The sequence below is a fragment of the Orbicella faveolata genome, unplaced genomic scaffold (genome assembly GCF_042242905.1).
Source record: "Orbicella faveolata isolate gen_17 unplaced genomic scaffold, um_ofav_v1 contig_12, whole genome shotgun sequence".
In the NCBI taxonomy this organism is placed as follows: domain Eukaryota; kingdom Metazoa; phylum Cnidaria; class Anthozoa; order Scleractinia; family Merulinidae; genus Orbicella; species Orbicella faveolata.
In genome coordinates, this window is record NW_028301539.1 from 5787198 (window position 1) to 5810034 (window position 22837).

Consider the following 22837-nt stretch of genomic DNA (forward strand, 5'->3'; position numbering starts at 1 on the left):
CTTTTGGAAAAGAGTATCAGAATGGCTGCAAAGTATAAAACTAATGCCCAAAACCTCCACCCTATTAAACATTACAGCTTTTGGTCTGAAACCGGAAACGTCAAAATTTGCACTTCAAATTAACTATTGCCTTCTTTTAGCTCGACGTCATATCTGGCTAGCCAAATCTAAAGAAATGTCCCCTAACTTTGACCATTATCTACGCTTTCTGAAATCAAGGCTCGAGTTGGAGACAAAAAGCGGCGATCTGGAAAAATGGGAACCTCTTGCAGAATATATACCTACTGATAGATAGCATCACTTCCTCTGAAGCGTTTGCAGCTATCAACTTTGCCAACTATCTCGTACATACGCTGTCACCTACGAGCTTTTCACAGCAATCTGCTCTTTATCTTCGCTCTCACATACTAGTAATGCTATACGTAATCAACCTAACAATACACTTGAAACACTTGTTTCGTTTTCTTCCCTTTTGTACCATCTTCATTGTTTTTTTTTTCTTTTTATTGTAATGTGTTAGATTTATTTTTGTGGATTAAAAGGTGCTGTAAACACTATTAGTGTGAACATTGTAAGTATAGTATTGTAAGAATAATAAGTGTCGTCTAGTACAATAGTTAATGTCAGCTCTGTAAGTAGTTATTCCCAAGTAGTATATAGTACTGTAATCATTTATTCTGTGTTCTGTAAGGCAATAACATTAAAAAAAAAAAAAAAAGAATTTTCGCCCATATAGAAGAATTAGAGCACTCTTTCACGTTTCAATGATTTAATCAATCAAAACGTTGTTGCAATAATTAAATGATGCCATGGTTGCGCTTGGTGGTTAAAGAAAAAAAAAACAACAAAAAACAACAACAAAAAAATAGTTAGGTTGAACATTTTGACGGCACATTTGAATGTTTCACTCTTTGTCGTCAAGGAAAGTTAAGTCTTACACAAATGTTGATGAAGGAAACTCAGTGAGAGAATCAAAGCTCTGGACGTGACACCAACGCCATGTTTTTCAAAACTCTAACCAGTTTTTTCGACCACTGCGCGCTCTGTATAAAAATACCGTGAAAACTGCAACAGTAAACATCTTTTCGCTTCAGTCAACCAGTGAAACACGGGGAACCCATGCTCGTTCTCCTTGGTTAACTGACGTAAATGGTAACATGCAAATCTTTGAGACAGCTTTGTTTTAGGACAATATATGCGGGCTGTTTGCCCGTACAGATCAAAGTCACGCCATACAAAACTTTTGCTCAGTCCACCGCTATACGTTTTCAGGGCATAGGGCACATTTTCAAACTGTAATACTTTCTTCAGCCACGCTAAAACCGCGACACTGGTGGGTACCATGTAGTCACGCAAACTGATCTTCAGTTTTGACAGTGACATCATCCTTTGTCAAATTATTAGTATTTGATATCTGCATACTTATTGCATATCTCTCTATTTAGTTCGCGCAGATCTGGTCAACCGTAGAAGTAATACAGTCTCTACGCTAGGTTCGTGTTGTCTGAATTTGGGTTACTCTTTCAAAGAATCGTTCGATGAATCAGCACTGTTGGTCGATCACGAATTGGTGAGTATATAACTTGTTGTGGCATGCATGCATTCTGTAAGTGATAACATGGGTTAAACAGTTGACATTTGCGAAAAGTTTATTATTTCGGTTTGCTACATGGTTTTGGTTTGCTGTGAACTAATGTTCCTTCTGACATATAAACGACCATTGTTTGGCAGCTAGTAGCCGACTAGTAGATGAATTAATGCCGTGCAGTAAAAGAAATACCGCGCTACAACACTGTTCGCTGCCATGAGGAAGTTATCGCCCGCTCAGACAATTTCAGCTTCGGAGGGCTTTTGCCTTTCAAGTAGAGCTGTGAGATCTCATAAAGAGTCAGTTCCTAAAATAAAACTGGAACATGAAACAGAGTTCTGATATCATTGCTTAGCGTCCGCGTATGCGCGGGTCAGAACGAACGTTAATACTATATAACAATGGCGCTAACGTGAAGTTAATTTGTTTCGTTTACAAATTTATTTTGTTGTTCACGAATGTTTGTCCATGATAATATTCTCTCTTTTGCTCGTGATGTTGATAGAGTAGGTTGAGTGTTGGAGTGAGATTTCAGTTCAGCTTAAATTTCGGCGACAATTTACATTCAGCAATGACTTTCCACTGTTGTTTAGGCGACGATGCTTGCATTACGTCACTGAATTTATCATGACGGAAATAACTTGAATTACTGTATATTAAATGCCGTAAAACTTGAATACAAAGGTTCAATAAATTACAGGTCTTATTTCAAGGCCGCTTAGTCAAAGACATCTGCAGCAGTACTAGTGAACGAACGTCTTCCAAGTTAGGGTTTTCATCTGTTGAGCAAAATCAGGTGAATTAGTATTGGTTCAAGACAGATATTTCTTTTTCGGTCTTACCCTACGTCCAGACGATTATTATTTCCTTTATTTCATCGAAACAAAGTCCCTTTTCCGCGTAAAACACAAGACGTTTTAGGCGTCTGAACACAGGTTCTGCTTTGTGTACTTATAACAAAAAAAAAAACCGTATAATACATGTATAACATTTTTCAAATCACCAAAGGCGCGAGTGGTAAGACGACAGCTCACGATAGCGCTTCGTTCATGCTTTGGTCGTTTCATGTCTGAGTGTGAGCGAAACTACTGATGATATTGATAAAACGGCGTCGATAAAACCAGAAACATGGAATATTCCGGCACGTCCCGGAACGTGGAAAATTATATAAAAATTATGAGAAAAATGTGTAAAATTAAATAAAGAAATAACCCAAAAAGCTAATTAAAGAAAAAATAATAATTAAAAATAAATGAACTGGTGTTCACGGGCCAGTGTAAACACCCCTACATGTTCATGTCTACAGGCAGTTAAGTGCGAAAAGTTTTCATTCAGAGTAATTTAAACGATGGTTTGAGTGGGAGAATTTAAGCCTTTCCTTTTCTTTAAATCGCCCCTCGGACAGAATCTGAAGGTTTGCCATGCAAGTAAATTTATGGTGTAGAGCTGTTGTAAAACAAGCAAATTCCATCTGGCAAGTCAATAAATCATCAGTACTCGAGTACTTCGAATTAGTTTAGACAAGAAACTATATGCCGTGTATAACCATGGGAAATCTTGTATACGCATGTCTTTGACGCAGTTTATTGAATAACGAAATCAGAAACTTATGAAGACTGTAGACTGTTTACAGTCCCATGTTTTTCGGTCTACTTGAAGAGTTTGAACGCCACTATCTTGGTTTCCTATGAATGAAAGAAACACAGGAAGAGGACAGAAGCCCCTACCCTGGGGACAGGTACTCTCCCCAGTTTTCGGTAGCCATTTTTTCCTTTTTTTTTTTTGGCAAATTCGGAGCTGAAACCAGATAATATTTTTATTTATTTATTTATTTATTTATTTACTTACCTTTTACTTATTTGTCTTTTTACGCTATTTCTTTATCTAATTTTACATATTTTTCTCATAGTCTATCTCTTGTCTATCTTATGTAAGGAATGTCACAAATGGCCGCTGACTAGCTGTAGTGTAGCGATGCTACAATCATGGACTAAAGTCTTGGGACAAATTTGCACTTTTGGCGCTTTTGCGTACACGCCAGGCGCGAATACAACTTCACCTGCCTAACCTCGCCCCCCACCCCCCAGACAATGTTGAAAACTAGTACGTGCAATTTCAACTGATTGTCAACATTGTGTTGAGTGGGGAGGGGGGACAGCAACCCGTTTATAAAGGATATAGCAGCGTTTTCTTCATACTTCAGTTCTAAAACACAGATAATCCATTACATTACATAAGTGTCCCAAGGACTTTTGTCCACGATTGTCTGATTTTCGCGTCTCGTGGAAATATGCACAATCAGGATGTTTTTTAACCCTAAATGCATTTAGAACCCGAGATTGTGAACATCTGAGATGAGAAAGGCATTTCTAAGAACTTTTAGACAGCTTTTCCGTATTTTTCAGTGGTTTTGGACCGATCGGGAAGGGTGTTGATCTCAAATAATCTAGAAACTTTTGTATGTGATGGCAGTGTTAACGGCGTCGCTTGATTTGGATACGTAACGAATTGTTTACATTATAATGTACAGTTTTGCAGATACTTCAAGCACTTAAACGACAAATTTGGTATTTAATTCAATCTTAGTGATCACCTTAACAGTTATTACAGCGCGTTTAAGTATACTGAGGCACTATGCTCTTTGTAGTGACGTCACCGTTTATTGGTCATCGCACAGTACTCAGTGGCGAAGAAAAACAGTGTTTCGTCAATGTTAAGTATCAACTAAGTAAGAAAACCAGCGAAACTACTTTTCAACACGAGATTTATGGTACTGTTTCGGAATTGCTCCACAAAAGTCACGTCACAGCACGCTGGCAGTAAATACAACGGTACTCACTTGATTCAGTATGGAAGAATTGACTTTAACAATTCTTAACAAATGGAAAGTGAGTACCGTGCTTGCAGAGCTCAAAATTAAGTTTTTACCAGCTATAAAGGTGTAGAAAGATCGATTGCCAAATACACTTCACTTCGACATGTCTTAAATGAGAGCTTTCGGAAATAAGTCGGTAGATTTTAAGGTTTTAAAGTGAGTACTGTTGCTGAGAACTGTTGAGTTATGCAAATAAGGAGTGTCCACAACACTAAAAAAATGTCACACAGTATTGTTTCGTAAATAAATAAAGGAAATGACTTCCACTGTCGGGAACAACTTGCTAATATTTGGTTCGGTACCCTTTGGACGAAATTATAGTTTAGGATGCCCGCCTACTGCATGTATCATATTCATGATACAGATGACTTCGACATTTGACATTTCCGCGCGACTTCCCGGGGTGAAAATCGTCCGTTTTCCTTCGAAAAAAAAAAAAGACTTTTACTCGCTGTTCGACAGAAATTCTTGTCGTATACACAATAATCTATAATGCCTTATGCTCGTTGCTGCCTTGAGCGTTAACCATGTGTGTCCTTTCAAATACCGCACGCGCGAGTATGAGATAGAACAAATTCCGATTTACGCCACGCGTTGCGTTGGGAAAAATTGAAAAGAAAAAAAAAAAAAAGCTTAAATGAACCACAAAATAGCTCAAAAATAATCTTTGTATTAAGATCTATTCACAGAGTCGGGAGAAAACACATTTAGACTGCGGAAAATCGCTGAAAAGTGACATTTTATGTCTCAACTGAAATTCAGACAATCATGGACAAAAGTCTTGGGACAAATTTGCACTTTTGGCGCTTTTGCGTACACGCCAGGCGCGAATACAACTTCACCTGCCTAACCTCGCCCCCCACCCCCCATTCAATGTTGAAAACTAGTACGTGCAATTTCAACTGATTGTCAATATTGTGTTGGGTGGGGAGGGGGGACAGCAACCCGTTTATAAAGGATATAGCAGCGTTTTCTTCATACTTCAGTTCTAAAACACAGATAATCCGTTACATTACATAAGTGTCCCAAGGACTTTTGTCCACGATTGTAGAGTCGGTGCCTGAGTTATTAGCTTTATGAACAGACTAAATTACGAGCCCGCGGCCCGCGCTCCTCCCCTCTTCCCGGAGCGGAACGTATACGTATACCGGACTCTAGACAGCGGCTGCAATCGAACCTATGGGTCAGCCTATAGTTCTGCTTATTTATGCCTGCCGTATCTTTTTTTGCATATGTTTGGCAATGAACTTTGAGCTTTAAACTTTAATTTTATTATGTTTTCTTACATAAAGTTACAATTGCCTGCCTCCCGCAACTAGTTCCAAAACTAATCGAGGCGGGAGCAAGAGTTGATGTTAAAAAGGAGAGGAAGAAAAAAGTAACGATAATATTTACAACAAAATTACAAAAGGCACAAAAACTACAGGTAACCGAAAACAAAGTTACAGTGTAATGTGCACATACATAAGCGATTACAATACTATTATCAATAAACTATGTTGGTTTAGAAAATTTCTGTATCCCAGTTGGGAGACTTCACTATAGTCATATTCACGTTTTAACACATCAAGGAGAAAGTTTCTTTACCTCGGATCATGATCTGTTCTTAGAGTTAGGTATTGTACTGGTTTTGAGAAGTTGATTCAGGAGGTTTATTGGGCTATACATCAAGTAGCACGAATGCTGGAAAACTAAGAATGACTTTGGAAAGCACTTGGCTTTAAGAAATAAGAGGATTTCATGTTCTCAGGTGTTCCGAAAGATAATCAAGCGCGATGCACGTTTTTATAAGACTAACAATCGTTTGAACTGTGTCTTTTGGCGGTAACCTCATGCACCAATATTGGTCTCAGTTATAGCATAATTTTCAAGTTTAGCCAATAGGATGCTACGGTTAACTGTGTCAAACGCCTTTTTTAAGATCAATTAAGATACCACATGTATACTTTCTGCTGTCCATATTGCCGTATATAGTATTAACAATATCTAGTATTGCATGTTGTGTGTCATGTTTGCTTCAAAACCCATATGGGAAGTTATAAAGTATATTAAAGTATATTATTCTTGTGTATAAATTTAATAAGTCGGTTATATATAAACTTTTGAAATATTCGATTATAAATGGATGACAATGAAATAGGTCGATAGTTTTCAGGAAGAACATCATTTTTAAAGACTGGAACAATGTTAGCGAGCTTGAATTTTGCTAGGTGGATCCCAGAAAGAATAGACTGATTAAATATTCCAGCTAGGGGTATTGCTTGGGTTCCTCAAGACAGTTGAATTCCTTTTTACTTTCTCATTTACACCAATGCCAACGACGTTTTCAGCAGTAATCATGATGGTTTAGTGACTGTACAGTGTACAACGATAATGATAGTTTCATTTCTATGACAGCCCAGTGATCTCGTATCAAATAAGATAGTGACAGAGTGGGTGTTAAGGCATTATCTAGCGATAGTTACATCCCAGGGTGACCAACGCTATCCACCGGATATATCGTGGATAACAAACTACACATTCCTGTGATTTCTCCGGTGGATAGTGTTATTAACCCTTTGAACAACTGGTATCTAGACTTTTGATCTTGTTTAAAGCAACCGACTCCAAACTTAAAATTATTCGTCGTCTCATTTTTTAGTTATGAGTGATCAACATGCGGCATATTTGGATTGCCTTTTTACCCACCTTGACGTTTGTAGCTTTGGTGTCAGCAATTCAAAGGGAACTAGAAAATACAGATAAACACGACTGGGGTTGGATTATTAAACAGAAGGCTGGGGTATTGGGGGTAAGTTTGAAAGTTAAACCTAAGCATGATATCCTTGATTATTAAAAACTGGATCATTGGATAAAGCAGTTCAAGAGTTCCATTAGCTTTGTCATCTCTGGTATATAAGCATTTATACCGTGCTCTACAAATATGGTAAACGTACGCGTAATTTTTTGGGGTCGTTCTTATGTTTATTTTATGTTAATTACCTATATTTTGAGGGCGTTTTAATAAAACAGTTGTTCCACTCGCGCTTGCTGGATATGAAACTGAATATAGCCAACGCGGCGCTCTCTCCTATCCAACGCGCACTCGTGAAGTAATGCCGGATTAAATAAATGCCTTTCCCTTTATTTCCAATCGCCTCCTATCCACAAGCGCTTACAATCAACCTTCTGCTGAATGGTTAAGGCAAACTGTGAAAAAATCATTTGGGTTTTACTGCATAGGTAAATGCTATGACAAGTATTTGATTTTCTGTTTTTATTGGCTGATTGATTGTTTGTTAATTTTTTACTGTTTTATTTTCAGTGGCAAAGAGTGACTATCCCTCTACAAAGATATAGAGCATGTGATGTTGACTTAAAACAGTCTGATCCCCAGCCAAACTATTGGCTGTTAAGTGATCAAATCGCAGTCAGTGAAGCTAACAGGATCGATGTCACTGTCCAGTACTACATCTCAAGTTGTTCTAACTTCCCCTCAAATGGAGGACATTACTGCGTGAATGTTTTTGACTTATTCGTACACCAGTCAGACCAGTTTATTGCAGACCAAGGTCTCTATCCTGACCCTCTCAGTAACTCAGTGGCGTATAAAAGAATAGCAGGAATTAATCAGGCTACCGATAAAGAAACTTCTGAAACAATAAGCGTCCTTGTTAAAGAAAAACATGTTATTTTAGCATTCCATAATTATGGAGCCTGTAGTACACTGTTCTCTGTTAAAGTCACTTATAACGTTTGCCCAGATGAAACATTCAGGAACAGTTTGGTGTCACTGCCAAAGACTGTAGGGCCAGCAAATGATTCAGAACCCACTCGAGTTGAAGGAAACTGTGGCAAAGATACTGTTCAAGTATCTGGTAGTTTGTACGTTCACTGTAAAAGTAATGGCGAGTGGAACACCACTGGACTTAAAGGAAGATGCATTTGTAAAGAAGGCATGCAGAATAATGACGGGATATGCAAAGGTAACGTTGTTGCATTTACCATACTCAGCCTGAAAATGTACATGAGATTGACTGTTGTGGTCAAATATATCATCTTTTATTTTCTTGGATGGCTTTTTTGTTTCTTTATTCCTTTTAGGAATACTGAAGCAAGACGTTTATTGAGCTAAGTATCTCTTTTCAAGAAGGTCATGGAAAACCAGCTTGTACTGTTTCGCTCTATTGCAAATGCAGTGAAAACACTGTGGAACTTGTAACTGGTAGCAATCATTGAAAGTTTTTTGGTTAACAAGTTCAATGCTGTACAATAAATATCATTCCCCTTTCTGCTGTTCTTACCTCAGTTGTTGCATTCTTGTTTTAGAATGTCCAAATGGAAAATACAACGACCAGACAGGCCTTAATTGTACTGGTAAGAAATGCCTTAATTTTAATTTGAAACGCCGTGGAATTCGAAAAGTTAACACCGCCCCCCCCCCCCCCTCCCCCTCCCCCTCCCCGCATCCTTCTCGAAAAAAAACAGTTCCCCGAAAGTTATGGTATCCCGTAAAGTAAGAGGTCACCCGAAAGTAGAAGCCCCATTTGCCTGCTGAATCCGAAAATAACGGGATCCGTTGCTTTAGTAATTCTACGGTACGTTGTGAATGGGGCCATCTTTCTATTCAACAGCTTGTCTACCTCAAAATACCCATTGTACCCTTTCATTTCAGTCTGAATCATAAGATTCAGTAGGAACTACTACTTTGCTGTCTTGAGATTGCATCTGCATGCATAGGATTGTCCTCAATTTGTGAATTTTGGGGAACAGTTAGCTTTTTCTATGATGAATTATAAACACCAATACAGACTCTTAGCTACCCTTTCTTCACAAATTGTATTTTAAACACCAAGGTAATTTTTGCATGCCGTAGTTGCTTACTCATTAGTATCAACAATACCAACAATACTAGCCACTTTTCGCTTTTAGTTTTGCCAACAATACCAAGGGGAATTAACGTTACATTCGTTTACCAAAGTGCAGTGGAGTTAAGATGGCTGCCGCCTGCAATAACCGGAGACCAGACTCACGTGTACTATGACGTCGATTGTCGTATGTCATGTGAGGATGACGACGACAAAGGGTATTTAGATGAGGCGTGCGAAAGTGTTGTTACTTACAGCATCAGCTCTTTCGAGTGTTAATTCTAGGATGCTTTGTTTATTCATTTGGAATATGAAATACAAGCTAATCAATGGGTGAATTTTCTGGCTTTTAGTTCTGCCAACAGTCCCGAGGAACATTACCCTTGTATTCGTTAACCAAAGTGCAGTGGAGTTAAGATGGCTGCCACCTGCTATAACCGGTGACCGAGCTCATGTGTACTATGACGTCGATTGTCGTAAGCCATGTGACAATGACGACGACAACAAGTGTGTTGATAAAGAGTGCGGAAATGATGTCATTTACTTACCATATAAGGAAGATTTAGACATGGCAGAGGTGACGATAACAAACCTTTACACATTTGTGAATTACACTTTTAAAATCTACGCTAAAAACAGAGTGAGTGAAGTGGCGAAACGAAGACATGGAGTTGAAGGAAACTATGCGGTAATCTTCGTAAGGACTAATGGATCAAGTAAGTTTTGGAGTTTTACAATATGTGGACTATGCTGTCACATTAATTAATAGTATTTATTGCCCTACCTATACATAGATCTCACTCAGATAAGTGAAAGAACTGCTTTGAAAGATATACTAGAGGTCGGTTTTAATGCAAGTGTATGCAACATTACAGCATCACGAAAAGTGTAGTAATGTGACGTGTACGAGTTATAATATAAATTAAAACTGTTCCCCTCGACTCGCCAATATTTGTAATCGGCGTTTAAATTTAGTAAATACGGTACGCTTGGTTACCGTACAAACTTAATAGAAGCCTCTGTATATTGAGAGTACTATGTGAGATTCATTGTTGTGCTCTCGACGTAAGAAGGTAAATTTGTCAATTGTGCTAAAATTGTTGTGCTCAAGGTTTTAGAGATTACGCTTGGAACTTGATGTTGTTAATTGGTTTATTTTACACAATATAGTTCCTGGTAAACCCGAAGTATCGGTTGAACAACCGGAAGAAGCCGTTGTTATGTCATGGACGTTACTAGCGAAGAATGGCGTCATTAAAGGTTATCACGTGACATCCATGAGACAGGATGATTCTTCAGATATCAAGTCAAGAACTACACAGGAAACTGAACTGCAGTTTGACAATCTAATGGCGGGTAAAACTTATGAATTCCAGGTGGGTACAATGATTTGAACTCGTAGTTTGGAAAAGCAGTTTTCCTTGTCAACAATTAAATGTTATTTTGGAGTTTTATGCTAAGAAAGTGAGCAGACAAATAAACAAACAAACAACCAAAAGCCAAAAATATTAAAACCCGTAAAAGTTCTAAGTAAGGCGCTTTGGTCTTTTTTCCTCAGGTATTTGCAATGAACAACATCGGTAAAGGACCTACTGGAGCGAAGACTTTTACACTAAGAGCTGGTTCGTTTGTTAAATTGAATAATTAAACAATTATCAAGTTAAGATTAACTTAATATGTTCCTGCTCTTTCAAGTGGGTGATTTTACGTTGATCATTTCCCTTCTAGTCTTGTGAAGACTAGCACAAAAATGAATCACCTAAAGTAAAAACTCCTACAAAAGCTGGGGGTAACTCACGTCACCGTAAACAGGAACAGGAAAAGAAAGCTTTTTCAACGCTTAAGGTCGCCACAGACTTTGTTTTCAGCTTTAGTTATAAGCTGACTGGTTGATATATCTCTTATCCCACGAATGATGAACGCTGAATACATGTCTGTAATTTCTGGCTGTTACCACAAATGGATCGAAGACGTTAAAGTTAATTGCATTCTAACTAATTCTTTCTTTATCATTCTCAAACTCATTAATTGCTCATGCAGCTCTTACCCAACCAGAGCATCTTATTCTGGTCAGGTGGGTGGGTTTAGAAACCCAATGAAAAACGAGTTGAAAACCACGGCTGTGTTTGAAATAATTTCAAACACGGATGCAAATTTTCTTAATCTGCATATTGATAAAGCAAGGAAAACACATGACGATAAACAACTTTATCTAATCACACATTTTACAAAACAAACTTTAACCTAAATTATTTACTGCTGACGTTAAATGCAACGGTACAGTTATTAAACTCCCCAAAACAGAAAGGGCCATTCTTTTTCTAAATTTAAATTCTCGCTCAATGGTGGCGACCTCGTGTTTTGGTTCGCTTTCAACCTTTCTGTACACTTCCGACCTAAAACGGCACTAACGTTAGAAATTCCCAGTTCTAAAGCGTGCTAATTTATTATCTACCCCAGCATTTAACAGACTAGACGCACACGTTACCTTGGAATAGCGCTGGCCACACACTTTTCCTCTTCTTCGCGAGTTTTAGGAGGTCTAAATCTGCACTCTGCCATTTGCTTTGCGAAGTAACGTGTTCGCTGAGAACTGACAAACAGCTAGGTAACAACGTGACATTGATGAATATTCAAAAAATTGTCCCAGAGCATCAATTAGGTGATAGAATTACATTTTCACATCTCAAATATAATATTTGAATTGAGAAAACTTATTCAAACGATAATTTAAACTAATTTTCTTTTTTGGAGAAGTAATTTCCAAAACTCGTGCTTCTAGTTTCATCAGGTTTCCAAACGCTCGAAAACAATAAAACCACTCGAGCTCGGCCTGCGGCCTCGTGGTTTCAAATGTTTCTCGGGTTTGGAAACCTGATGAAACCCTCGGCCTCTTTTCTGAAATAGTACCTGATTCTTCCTGTCAATTTTTTCTGTATCTTAGGTTATCATTAGCGCCAAATTATTACCTATGTATTTACCTGTGTCTTGTGCAATTTCACCTACTACAACAGCTCCAGCAACTGAAGGTAATTGACATGCCTTTGAGTAACAGGAATATACGATAAAAAATGTAGCAGGTAATGTTTGATATAATCACAAATGATCCACGAAAAAAATGCAAAGTAAGTTGGTGTTTTGATAAAAAGATTCTGATTCTGATCATGGTATTCTCAGTGTGGTTTCCAACGGAATCTGTTCTTGTACTGAGTCCCTCCCCTTTCGTTCCTACCGGAAACCAACTCCACCCAAAATGTCTGATGAGATAAATAAGTATAGGGGTTAATTTACTGAAACTTTTTTGCTATGTCTTTTCCTTACAGCAGACTCCAAGACTGCAATGTATCTAAACATTATTTACGGATTTGTCGGAGTTGTTGTGTTATTGATAGTTTTGATCGTTTCTTTCGCTTGCTACAAAATCTTCAAAAGGTAGGTTGCTGGTAACTATAAGCAAAGGTTTGGTAACACATAAGCATTTAATAATCAATGATGGAATCGAATGACATTTCCGATTTTATCGCTGATTATAACATGCTTATGTGCTACTGGAGATAAAGCATTCTCTAGCAAAGCAGTTTTCAAGCGAGTGTCGTAAAAGCAAACCAAAGTTGTCACTCTAGCCAATCACAAAGGACACAGAATTCGAAAATGCATTGAACCAATAAAAACTCGAAGTAAGACGCGGGAAAACGTGTGCGAATGAGTGACGATTGGTCTCGGTTTTACTTCTGATTGGATGAAAAAGTTGCACTATTCTTTTTATAGGTCGATCGTGTAGCGTAGTAAGTGCACTGAAAAGCATTATACTTTACGACACTCAAACAGAAACTGCTTTAGTAACTGTTTTGTCACCTTAGAGTGACGTCTTACCTACATAATGTTGACATTGGTCGTTGTCAGTATATTAGATGGCAGGCTTTCATAATGAAGGATCATTTTGGGCTACTTCTCTCGTCAGTCACTTACAATTAAAATAAATATTGGATACTGATTGTTTGTAACTTTTGTTGCTTACTTGAATGAAACAGGAGGCGCCGTCAAGAGAAAGTAAAGCAAAACAAATTGTCAGTAACAACTTTATCAGGAGTCAGAGTGTACGATGGTAAGACTCGATCTTAGCGGACGCATTGTTGAACGTAATATAAGGAGCAAATAATTAGTTTACTGCGTTTTCAGCATTCTCCATTGGTGGTGTCATTAGATTAATTTACTGAAAATGTGCTGGATAATATCTCTGAAACATTTCCTTTTCCGTTTCTGGAGTGTTACAGAAATATTAAATTAAGATTTCGGCGATGTAAAGTTGGCTGGTTTTCACCAGCGTCGGAGTCGTAAGAGACTACGACCTTGTGAAAATCGGAGTGGTAAGCGGACTCATAAGCTCGACCAAGAGATTATCAAGGTAAGAGAGTGAATTCCCCATATAGGTCTTCTACCCACGGTAATCCCTCTTAAGTTATTTTTAGACATGATACCCAGTTCCTCAGAGGACGAAGCTTGCGCGATGCGTGATCTTGAACGGCCCAAGCGAATTTCTCGAAACTGGCGGGAAATTTGGGGAAAAGTCATTTATGTATCTTGATTCCTAAAAGACAACAAAGGAAACGAAGCATAAACAAATCCTCCACGAGAACATCCACGCAACGCGCGAGTAAATTCCTCGAAAGAACTGGGTACCATGTCTAAAAATAACTTAAGAGGGATTACCTTAGTTAGAGGACCTATATGGGGGTTTCACTCTCTTACCTTGATAATCTCTTGGCTCAAAAGAATCGGAGTTGGAAGAATCAGAACGTTTCCATTTCTTCCGATTCCGTTTACTACTCTGTCGCTTATGATTCAGTGAAAACTAGAGTGTGGGAGTCGGAAGCAGAAGCGTAAGGACAAACCAGTCACAAGTCCTGGAATTCAGCATTGTGATTGGCTTATTCTTCCACTTCTGCTTTCGACTCCGACAATGTAGTTTTCACTAGGTCATAAGCGACAAAGTCATAAGCAGAATCGGTGTTCTGCTTCCGACTCCGCCAGCTTGATTTTTACTAGATCATATTGCTCTACGCTACTGATTACAACTCCAAATTCGACTCCGTCGCTAGTGAAAACCAGCCTTTACTGGAACTGATATCCTCGATTTGGTCGTTAGAACTGCTTGGTGTTGGCGTTTTGTAGACGTGCAGTATGGGAAGGAAAACCTACTAGTAACGCTTATGACAGTTTACAAATCATTTCTCTAGATATTACAATGTTGTCAATGGCGGCATACCAAAATATCGATGACATCTGTGATGGTTTTAACCTCGACCGTGACCAAGTAACGTTAGTGAGACTGCTTGGGACTGGGAACTTTGGTCAGGTGTCCAAGGCAATCTACGGAGCTTCGCATTCAGAAGTTGCGGTAAAAAGCCTAAAAGGTAGCTATACATTTTGCTTTTTCAGTTGATGAGTTTTAATTTGATAATTATCCACAAGCCTAATTTTTGCTCAAATTTCAGCTATTAGCGTGATCACCCGCAGTATCCTCAGTGCTCCAGCTAATACGTATTGTTTGCGTTGATGGCATTGAAGTGTGCTTAGAATTATTTTGGAGTAGCCGTAGGATAATTTTTGCTTTTTTTCGGGATTATACTAAAGAAGTCAGTTGACAGATAAGGGGAAACAGGATTTGCTCTCCCTTGATCCGAATTTGCCGTTGACGCAAGTAACAACCGACCCTGTTTCTCATGAGAACTTTTTACACTTGATCTAGACAATGCTTCACCGAAGGACTTACAAGACATGCTCAGTGAACTAGGCGTCATGAAATCTTTGCAGCCTCATCCTCATGTTGTTCGACTGATTGGTTGCTGCATTGAGAAAGGTACCTTCATGCTAATCTCAGTTTGCTGTATGTTTTTTTTTTCTTTTAATGCAAGCATTTCTTCTTGTTATTTTTCTTTCCAAAGTGAGGGTGCTACTGCGTTTAAAGAAATATTGTTTGAATTACTGTTTGCCGGAAGATGAATGAGTTGTGTTGCAAGGCTCTTAGCCAATAGTATTTTACAAGAAATCCCTGAATGACATGATTTTGATGTAACATTACGAGTATACTAGGCCTACCTAGAAAGTGATGTTTGTTTTATTATGTCGCCTACATGAATTCATGATAACACCACCGCTCTTTCATTAGATTATGATCATCATAAACTGTAGGATTTGTTTCCCAATCTTAAGTTATCGCCATGAGATTTCATCGGTGAATTAATTAGCAAACTTTAACTTCACGTGAGTGTCGTTTTAGTTTTGCATTGTTTTATAATTCCAGAGCCGATGTTGATTGTTTTGGAGTATTTACCATACGGTGATTTACTGGGATACCTGCGCAAGAGCAGAGGACACGAGGACACGTACAATACCGGGGAGAAAAGACCAAATTCCAGACTCACTGAAAAAGATCTGTTATCTTTTGCTTGGATGATAGCTGATGGTATGAACTATCTGTCAACAATGAAGGTACACCGCTTATCTAGTAGTATAAACGATGAAGTAGTCATTTCAATTTTCCTTCCAATAGAGTGTTTTCACATGACGTCACTGCAGCCATATTTATATCCCCAAATAATGAAACGGCGGCCATGTTGGTGAACCAAACCAATCCTGTGGGAGTTTTACTCTTTTCTTATGTAGTCACTTTCTTTTGTTCTAATAAATTTGCATGATCGTTGGCCACGCTAGTAAAAACTCTCTACAGAAGGAAACGTGAAATAATACAATATTTCACCAGAAGGCTAGCTAGAAAAGCAAAACCAAACACGAAGCAACACTAGCAGATAACATAGTTAACACTGGAGAGATTTAGACGGAGAGGACGTCTGTCATTTGATGTTTTCAGTACATTTTTTTTAGTCAATAAGTCTGCAAGCATCCTCGAAAATTCACATTATTATCAGATTATGGATCAATGCTAGGATCACATGCAGTTCGCTTATTTCAATATATAAATATAGTTACAATACTAGGATCAGTGTTGGCGTTAACCAGACAAGTGCCTGATATTCAGGAGAAATGAGTAGCTGATCTTGAAAGAGATTCATGTTGCTCTGTGTTTCAGGTTGTCCATCGTGACTTGGCCGCCCGCAATGTATTAGTAGGTGAGAACAAAGTCTGCAAAATTTCCGACTTTGGACTGGCGCGTGGTTTGGAGAAAGATGTTTACACGAGACGAACTCAGGTAATTGCAAAAATAAACCGCTCAAAACTAAGCCCAGATGCAGCTAAATAATTTAATGAATGAATGAATGAATCAATCAATCAATCAATCAATCAATCAATCAATCAATCAATTGATTGACTTTACGATCAATTGATCAATTCCTTATAGTTCAGTTATTATTTCATTCCTTCCCTCAGTTTCCGCTGTTCGTTCGTTCTGTTGATGATCGACCTCGTTATTTATTTATTTTGTTTGTTCTTTTGTTTTTTTTAAGGCGCGTCTCCCAGTTAAGTGGATGCCCCCAGAGTCACTTTTCTATGGTGAATCTACAACTATGAGTGACGTGTAAGTTCAAGCCTTGATTTAATAAAGCCGTCATATTTTACCAGCCCTCATGCTTTTTTTATTATCTAATAACCAGTTACTGTAAACAACCTTACAAATTTCATCATGTGAAAGTTTTGTTGACCACACTTCATGAAAAAGAGCGTAACCTTTGTAGTGCGTCTATACCGAACGTTTGAAGATGTTTTCGTCACTGTCTGCGTTATAAAAATGTTATTAGAAGTGTTATAGAATGGCATACATACTTCCACCAACCCGTAATACTCTTTGTTTGCGGAAAATACATCCATAAAAATAAAGCATATTGTTAGCTACGTATGTAATGTAACGAACTCTAAAAAGAGCAGCCGTGATATCGATCAATGATGATGCAGAACACCGCATTATGTTGAAAAGTGGCAAGGCTTAAACTGAAATCACAAACTTTGTGCTTTACAGATGGTCCTACGGTATAGTAATGTGGGAGGTGTTTACTGTTGGTAAGTAAAATATTTGTCAGAAGGCCAGTAAACACAGCTTCGCCGTTCACATCCTACCGTTTTGTGCAGTTTAAATTGTCAGGGGATGCTTAAAAAAACCATAGCTTTATATATAGTATATTACTTTTGCTCTCAATACTTCAGTCTACTTTTAATAGGAAAAGAATAATCTTGTATAGTAAACTGATTCTTGACAAAGTAGATGAATAACTAAAAAGGATATTTAAATTGTCTCGAATGATAATGCATCGCAACAAGCTAAGAGAAAGTGAGGACACAACTAGACTGCTGTGATAAATGTTTGGTGACAGGTAAAATACCCTCCAGTGTAATTCGTGCATGATATCTCTGAACCACATTTACCATTTTGATAGGAAAAGTGTTTCCCGCCAAAAGCCTCTTAGTAGGCTACATAAGGAAACTGTAAGGGTAAGAGAGCACTCTTGCCATCGAATACTGACTGACGACCACCATTTTGCATTAGATTCATGAATACTAATTTCTTTGTTCACTCATGGACTCAACCGAAACCATTTCATTTTGATTTCCTTAAGTCTCAGGCATTGATATTCTTGGGAAGCAAAGTCAACTGCTTCCCTTGGGATGAGTCATTAAAGTGTTGAATGTTATCAAGTATGTTTTAATGTTTTAAGGTGAATCACCATATCCTGGTGTACCTTCTCGACAAGTGGCTGGCTTATTGCAGACAGGATACCGAATGCCTAGACCAAGACACATCTCTGCTGAACTGTGAGTGGCTTCCATTGCATCTCACTGACTGAACTATAATTATGGGAAAACCAGGAAAAATGAAATGAAAACTGCAAACCAGCGTGTTCGAGTGTTACCATGCACATTCTACTCCATCTCCATCCTCAGTGTTTTCTCTCCAAATGCGGTTGGCTCTAAAACCATTAGTCTGAGATTTCCAAATCCATCTAAAGTTGTTTCAGTACGCTTTCGAAATCAACCCAGAAATAGGTCGCAAATCCTTCTTAAGAGAACGAGAGAAAGGCAATGCAGTCGTAATAATACACTTTAGTTTGTCTTCCAGCTTCAGAGCGGTCCGGGTTCCAAAATCCTTGAATCTGATTGGCTAATTGCGCGCGCTCCAGCGATCCGGATTATCCTGTGAGGACCCCGGTTACGGACCGCTCTGAAATTTCCCAAGTTTGGCAACGTTTCGAGCTTTTTGTTATACCATAAAACAGCGTATAATGTAAACATTCTACAAAGAGTCAAAGAAAGCAGTAAATAAAGCCATTTTCGATTTTTCAAGCCGTGCGTTTCTTTTTCATTAGCATCTATTTTTGTTACATAAGCGACATTTTCGGCCAAAAGCTAACCTTTCTTAAACGTACTATTTCCCTACACTGTGTCACTTTTATTTAAAATCAGCCTTACAATCTCTGCAAACACTACCGGCGTTTTGTGCCCGAAATGTCAAACGCAGGCGTACGCCAGATTTGAACTCAACTGTTGTAATTAAAATTGAACACAAAAGTTGCTTTCAAAGCAATACCGTAGAGAGAAAATAAACACTTTATTTGCCGGCCTTGTTCGGTCCGTATTGGTAATAACCATGCCCTCGGGCGCATATTTTCCCAATACGGACCGAACAAGGCCGGCAGATAACGTATATTCATAAATGCTTTACAGTTACTCCATCATGACCGAGTGTTGGGAAGAAAAACCTCAAAAGAGACCAACGTTCCGATGGCTTTGCTCTGCGATCAGAAGACTTCTGGATGACTACAAGGTTTGTAAAGTGTTTTAATATTTGTCAGTGTAGCACACACAGTAGAAATGGACACTCCGACACTGTCTAAGTTGTTGTCCTATTGAGCAATTTGTGTGGCTTTTATCCACCGTGTCTATAAACCTTTCCTTCCGGGGAGTAAGAGAGGAGGGTGTAAATATGAAGCATATCTACCAAGACAAAGTCGAGCTAGATATTCGCGGCCAATTTAATTTTCACTGGGCCTGAGGTGACATGTTGCTACCAAATCACTAACAACGTACTTTAGTCTTGACGCGGCCTGTCAAAAACAACGTTTGCGTTCCCATTTGCACACCAATGTTAGGTGGTAAACAAATAAGAAGCTTCGGCCTGAATCAGGAACAAAAATTGGCAGTCAGAGAAGAACGATACAATTGTATCTTCACTGGTTTTGACTCCCTTAACCGTTACACTGATCAGCAGAGACACATAAAGGTCGATGGTCTAATCTCTTTATCTATCTATTCTTTGATTTGCAGACATATGTGAATTTGGACGTTTATGATGACAAGGACTATGTTAATTTTGACGTGGTGACGTAGAGCGATTGACGGAGGATCGTGAATTTTTGGAGAAGACACGTCATTTGACTGAAGAAATATAGTGTTGACAAGTTTCATTTTATTCAAAAAGTTTAATAACACCCATCAAATCGATTGCTAAGGAAACCGTGTATAGCTTTTCCACTACAGATTGTTTGCAAAATTCTCATCCGATCTGGCATGATAAACATTTGCTACTTCCTGGACGGAAGGCTCGATATATTGCATAATGCCTAAACAGCACCCTTTCCGAGTGGGGATAACGCTATCCAACGGGTAAATCACTGGAGAAAGGTTGACGACACAAACTTTGCTATTCCAGCACTAAATACATAGTGATTTATCCAGTGGAGAGGATTATCCAAACTTTGACTAACCAGCTATTTTAAGTGCTGTGAAAGTTAGAAAATCCCGGAGACTCGTGGCTAATTTACGTGTTTATGATATAAAAAAGAATGCTGTACTTAGTACATAACAAAACGTCGAATAGAAGACGTCGTTCGCGTGAGTGTCACACGAAGTACGTTAGGCAGATCATGTAATAATAGTGGCTCTCGCCCGCCGGAGCCCCATATACCTTAGAAAATTTGATGACCCATCGAACCGAGAAGTTTTGGTTGTCACATGCTTGTTGGTACAACGTCTGTACATGCGCCACTTGCTCTGCGCGCGCGCGAGTTTTTGAAGGTCCTTTATATTACCTCTTTTGGCCTAAAAAGGGAAAAAAAGAAACTCCAAACAGTGTTTAAGAGGTACCGATGAGGAACATCAGGGGTTAGACAGTCATAAAAACCTTGCCTAGTGAAGATCAACTCGAGAATGTTCGCTTGTTTCGTATGTTTACTAGAATTACAAAACGGTAACACTGTGGGAAATTGGTTTATTCGTTGATCTATCAAAAGAGTGGCTCATTACAGTCTTCACAACGTTGGCGTTTGTTGAAAGTTTCTTCCCCGGGCAATTCACGCAGACTGAGGCGAATTGCCGGGTGAGCGACTTTTTGTTGTAGAAACTGCCGTCGTGTTTTCTAAAACTGGTCACGTTTGCTTACGACTCTCACCAGCTGCGTGAAAAGGACTTATCTACTTATTAATCCCTTCTAAATGCATTTCTTTGCATATTTTTTATGGAGAGTTCCTCATTTTGTTTCTTCAATTCCTTCGGTATGGTGAAATGATTATTGGTGAATTTCTGGTAATTTGATAATCGCATAGGACAGATAAAGCTATGACTGCAATGCTGTCAGCAAAAATTAATATTCAAATTGCGCTTTAGCGTGAATAGTTAACTTGAACACCGCGCGTCTTTGAAATTTTGCATGTTTCCGGCTTCTAAATTCATTTCTTGGCTTTATCTTGAATAATAATCAATATTGGTATATACTACACAAGTGAATAGTGTTTTTCGGGCGCTCTGATTGGTTAACTCGGAGATGATTAGCAAGTACTATTCACCTCCGAGCAGCCGGCGCGAGAGATTTTAAAACTTCCGACCGCTTGTCACACATAAAATCACGTTTTGGTCCGCTAATTATTCAGCTTGTGTGGTATATACTAAAAGAATTATTCACCTCAGTGTCGGTGAAAGTGATGGATATTTACCTCCACTTCGGTGAATAATTGTTAATTAAACGAATTTTCTTTAAAATTCTTTTATTCGGCGATTTTTTGTTGAAAAATTAATGCTTTTTAAAGGAGGTGGTCAATCCAAAAAACGTATATTTTTTTGTCAACACTAATAAAAGTCTTGCACCAACTTTAGCAACTCACCGAAGTTTCAGCCTCTAAAGTGCAGGTTTTTCTTATGAAATTCGTCTCCAAAGAAGCCCAAAATTCGAACATCGTTGCCGCCATTTTGAATAGTACTCAGCAGCCAGGCCGCGTTTTCGTGACGTCAATCCGTCCAAGAGATTTTGTCTAAATGGCTTCGAATGAGCCTTTTAACTACCACTCTGGGTTATGGCTGTTCTTGAGCCATACCATTTTGAGTCAAACATGCTCCAAACTCCGAAATGGTAGCATTTACAGATAGCGAAGTGGATAATCGTTAGCTGAAGAAATACATTTTGCTGACCTTGTGAAGGATGCCAAGTCAGTTGCAGGTTTTTCTCCTTCCCTCCAATTTCGAGTCGGACGGAATGAGGTTACATAACCGCGGCCTGGCTGCCAGGCAGCTTAAAAATGGAGGCCTCCGAAGTCGCTTCTTTCGAGACGAAATTCTTTAGGATAGCGGGCACTTCAGAGGCTGAAACTTAGGTCAATGGAAAAACTGAATGTTTACTTGCTATAGGAGAAGACAAAAGAAGTAAGCTTTTTGGAGTGACCTTCTCCTTTAAAAAAGCACACAACAGTTGCTAAAAGAGACTTGCATGGAGTGATTTGCCTATTTTGTTTATGGAGATTTCCTTGTTTTGTTTGTCAGTTCAATTCATTCGGTTTGGTTAAATGCTTTTTGATGAAATAAGGTTATTGTGTTGAGTATTAAAATAAATGTTTTATGGCAGCTCCGCGCTTTTTAAGGTTGGCTAAATCTATATATTATGCTCACTCATACTGTATACATGTATATGGTTTTTATTAATCATAAAAACATTGTAGGAGGCGGGTAGGATAATGTGTTCAAAAGACTTCTAGAAAAAAGGATGAGGTATTTTTGATATTTTTAGAACTAGCATTCTATTTTTGGCTGCGAACGAAATCTTTATATTGGTTCTATGAAAATTACTACTGAAAATTTTAGACCTACTAAAAGGTGGCAACTTTTTTATAGCTCACGTGTCGTTTGTTTTCAACTCTCTTGTTACTCTCACCCTCAGTGAATAATAAAAATACCCTGATTGTCCTCACTGATCAGTTCCTGACAAAATGTTTAATCACATTCGCTTAGTCGGTGTGGTTTCTTCCCCACAAATCTCTTTTTGACCATGTTTCCATGGTTACATGACATTTTCTACGAAATTGGAGGCTTAAATAAACCCTTAATGAAAAGTTTGCCCTCAGTTAATGAGCCTCGGAACGAAGTCAAACATTTACTGCACACGCAAACAGGCAAATTATGAAGTTTAAAACCCAGCAATGAAGAACTGTGTTTTACTTCACTTCCGTCAACGATAAAAGCTTAAACGGGTTCAAAGTGTCTGCTATATGCCAGGTGTCAGTGGTGAATTTCGTTTCAATTTGTTTGTATTTT

The 22837-nt window shown here is 38.5% G+C and overlaps 1 protein-coding gene across 2 annotated transcripts; it reads left to right on the forward strand.

Annotated features, from left to right (window-relative positions):
- The first annotated feature begins 1177 nt into the window (after positions 1–1177).
- LOC110063701 (ephrin type-A receptor 4-like) lies at positions 1178–22495 on the forward strand. Of its 2 annotated transcripts, none has more exons than XM_089283586.1 (18): positions 1178–1570; positions 7105–7254; positions 7768–8428; positions 8772–8819; positions 9664–10026; positions 10481–10686; positions 10869–10932; positions 12634–12742; positions 13342–13415; positions 14548–14724; positions 15060–15170; positions 15615–15802; positions 16401–16520; positions 16777–16847; positions 17286–17326; positions 17980–18076; positions 18986–19085; positions 19586–22495. In XM_089283586.1, exons 2-18 carry the CDS (start codon positions 7120–7122, stop codon positions 19646–19648), a joined length of 2628 nt encoding a protein of 875 aa, XP_089139712.1. In that variant the 5' UTR covers positions 1178–1570; positions 7105–7119; the 3' UTR covers positions 19649–22495. The 2 variants fall into 2 exon arrangements, with proteins under 2 accessions (XP_089139712.1, XP_089139713.1); XM_089283587.1 differs by having other exon boundaries at positions 12637–12742.
- Positions 22496–22837: the final 342 nt, after the last annotated feature.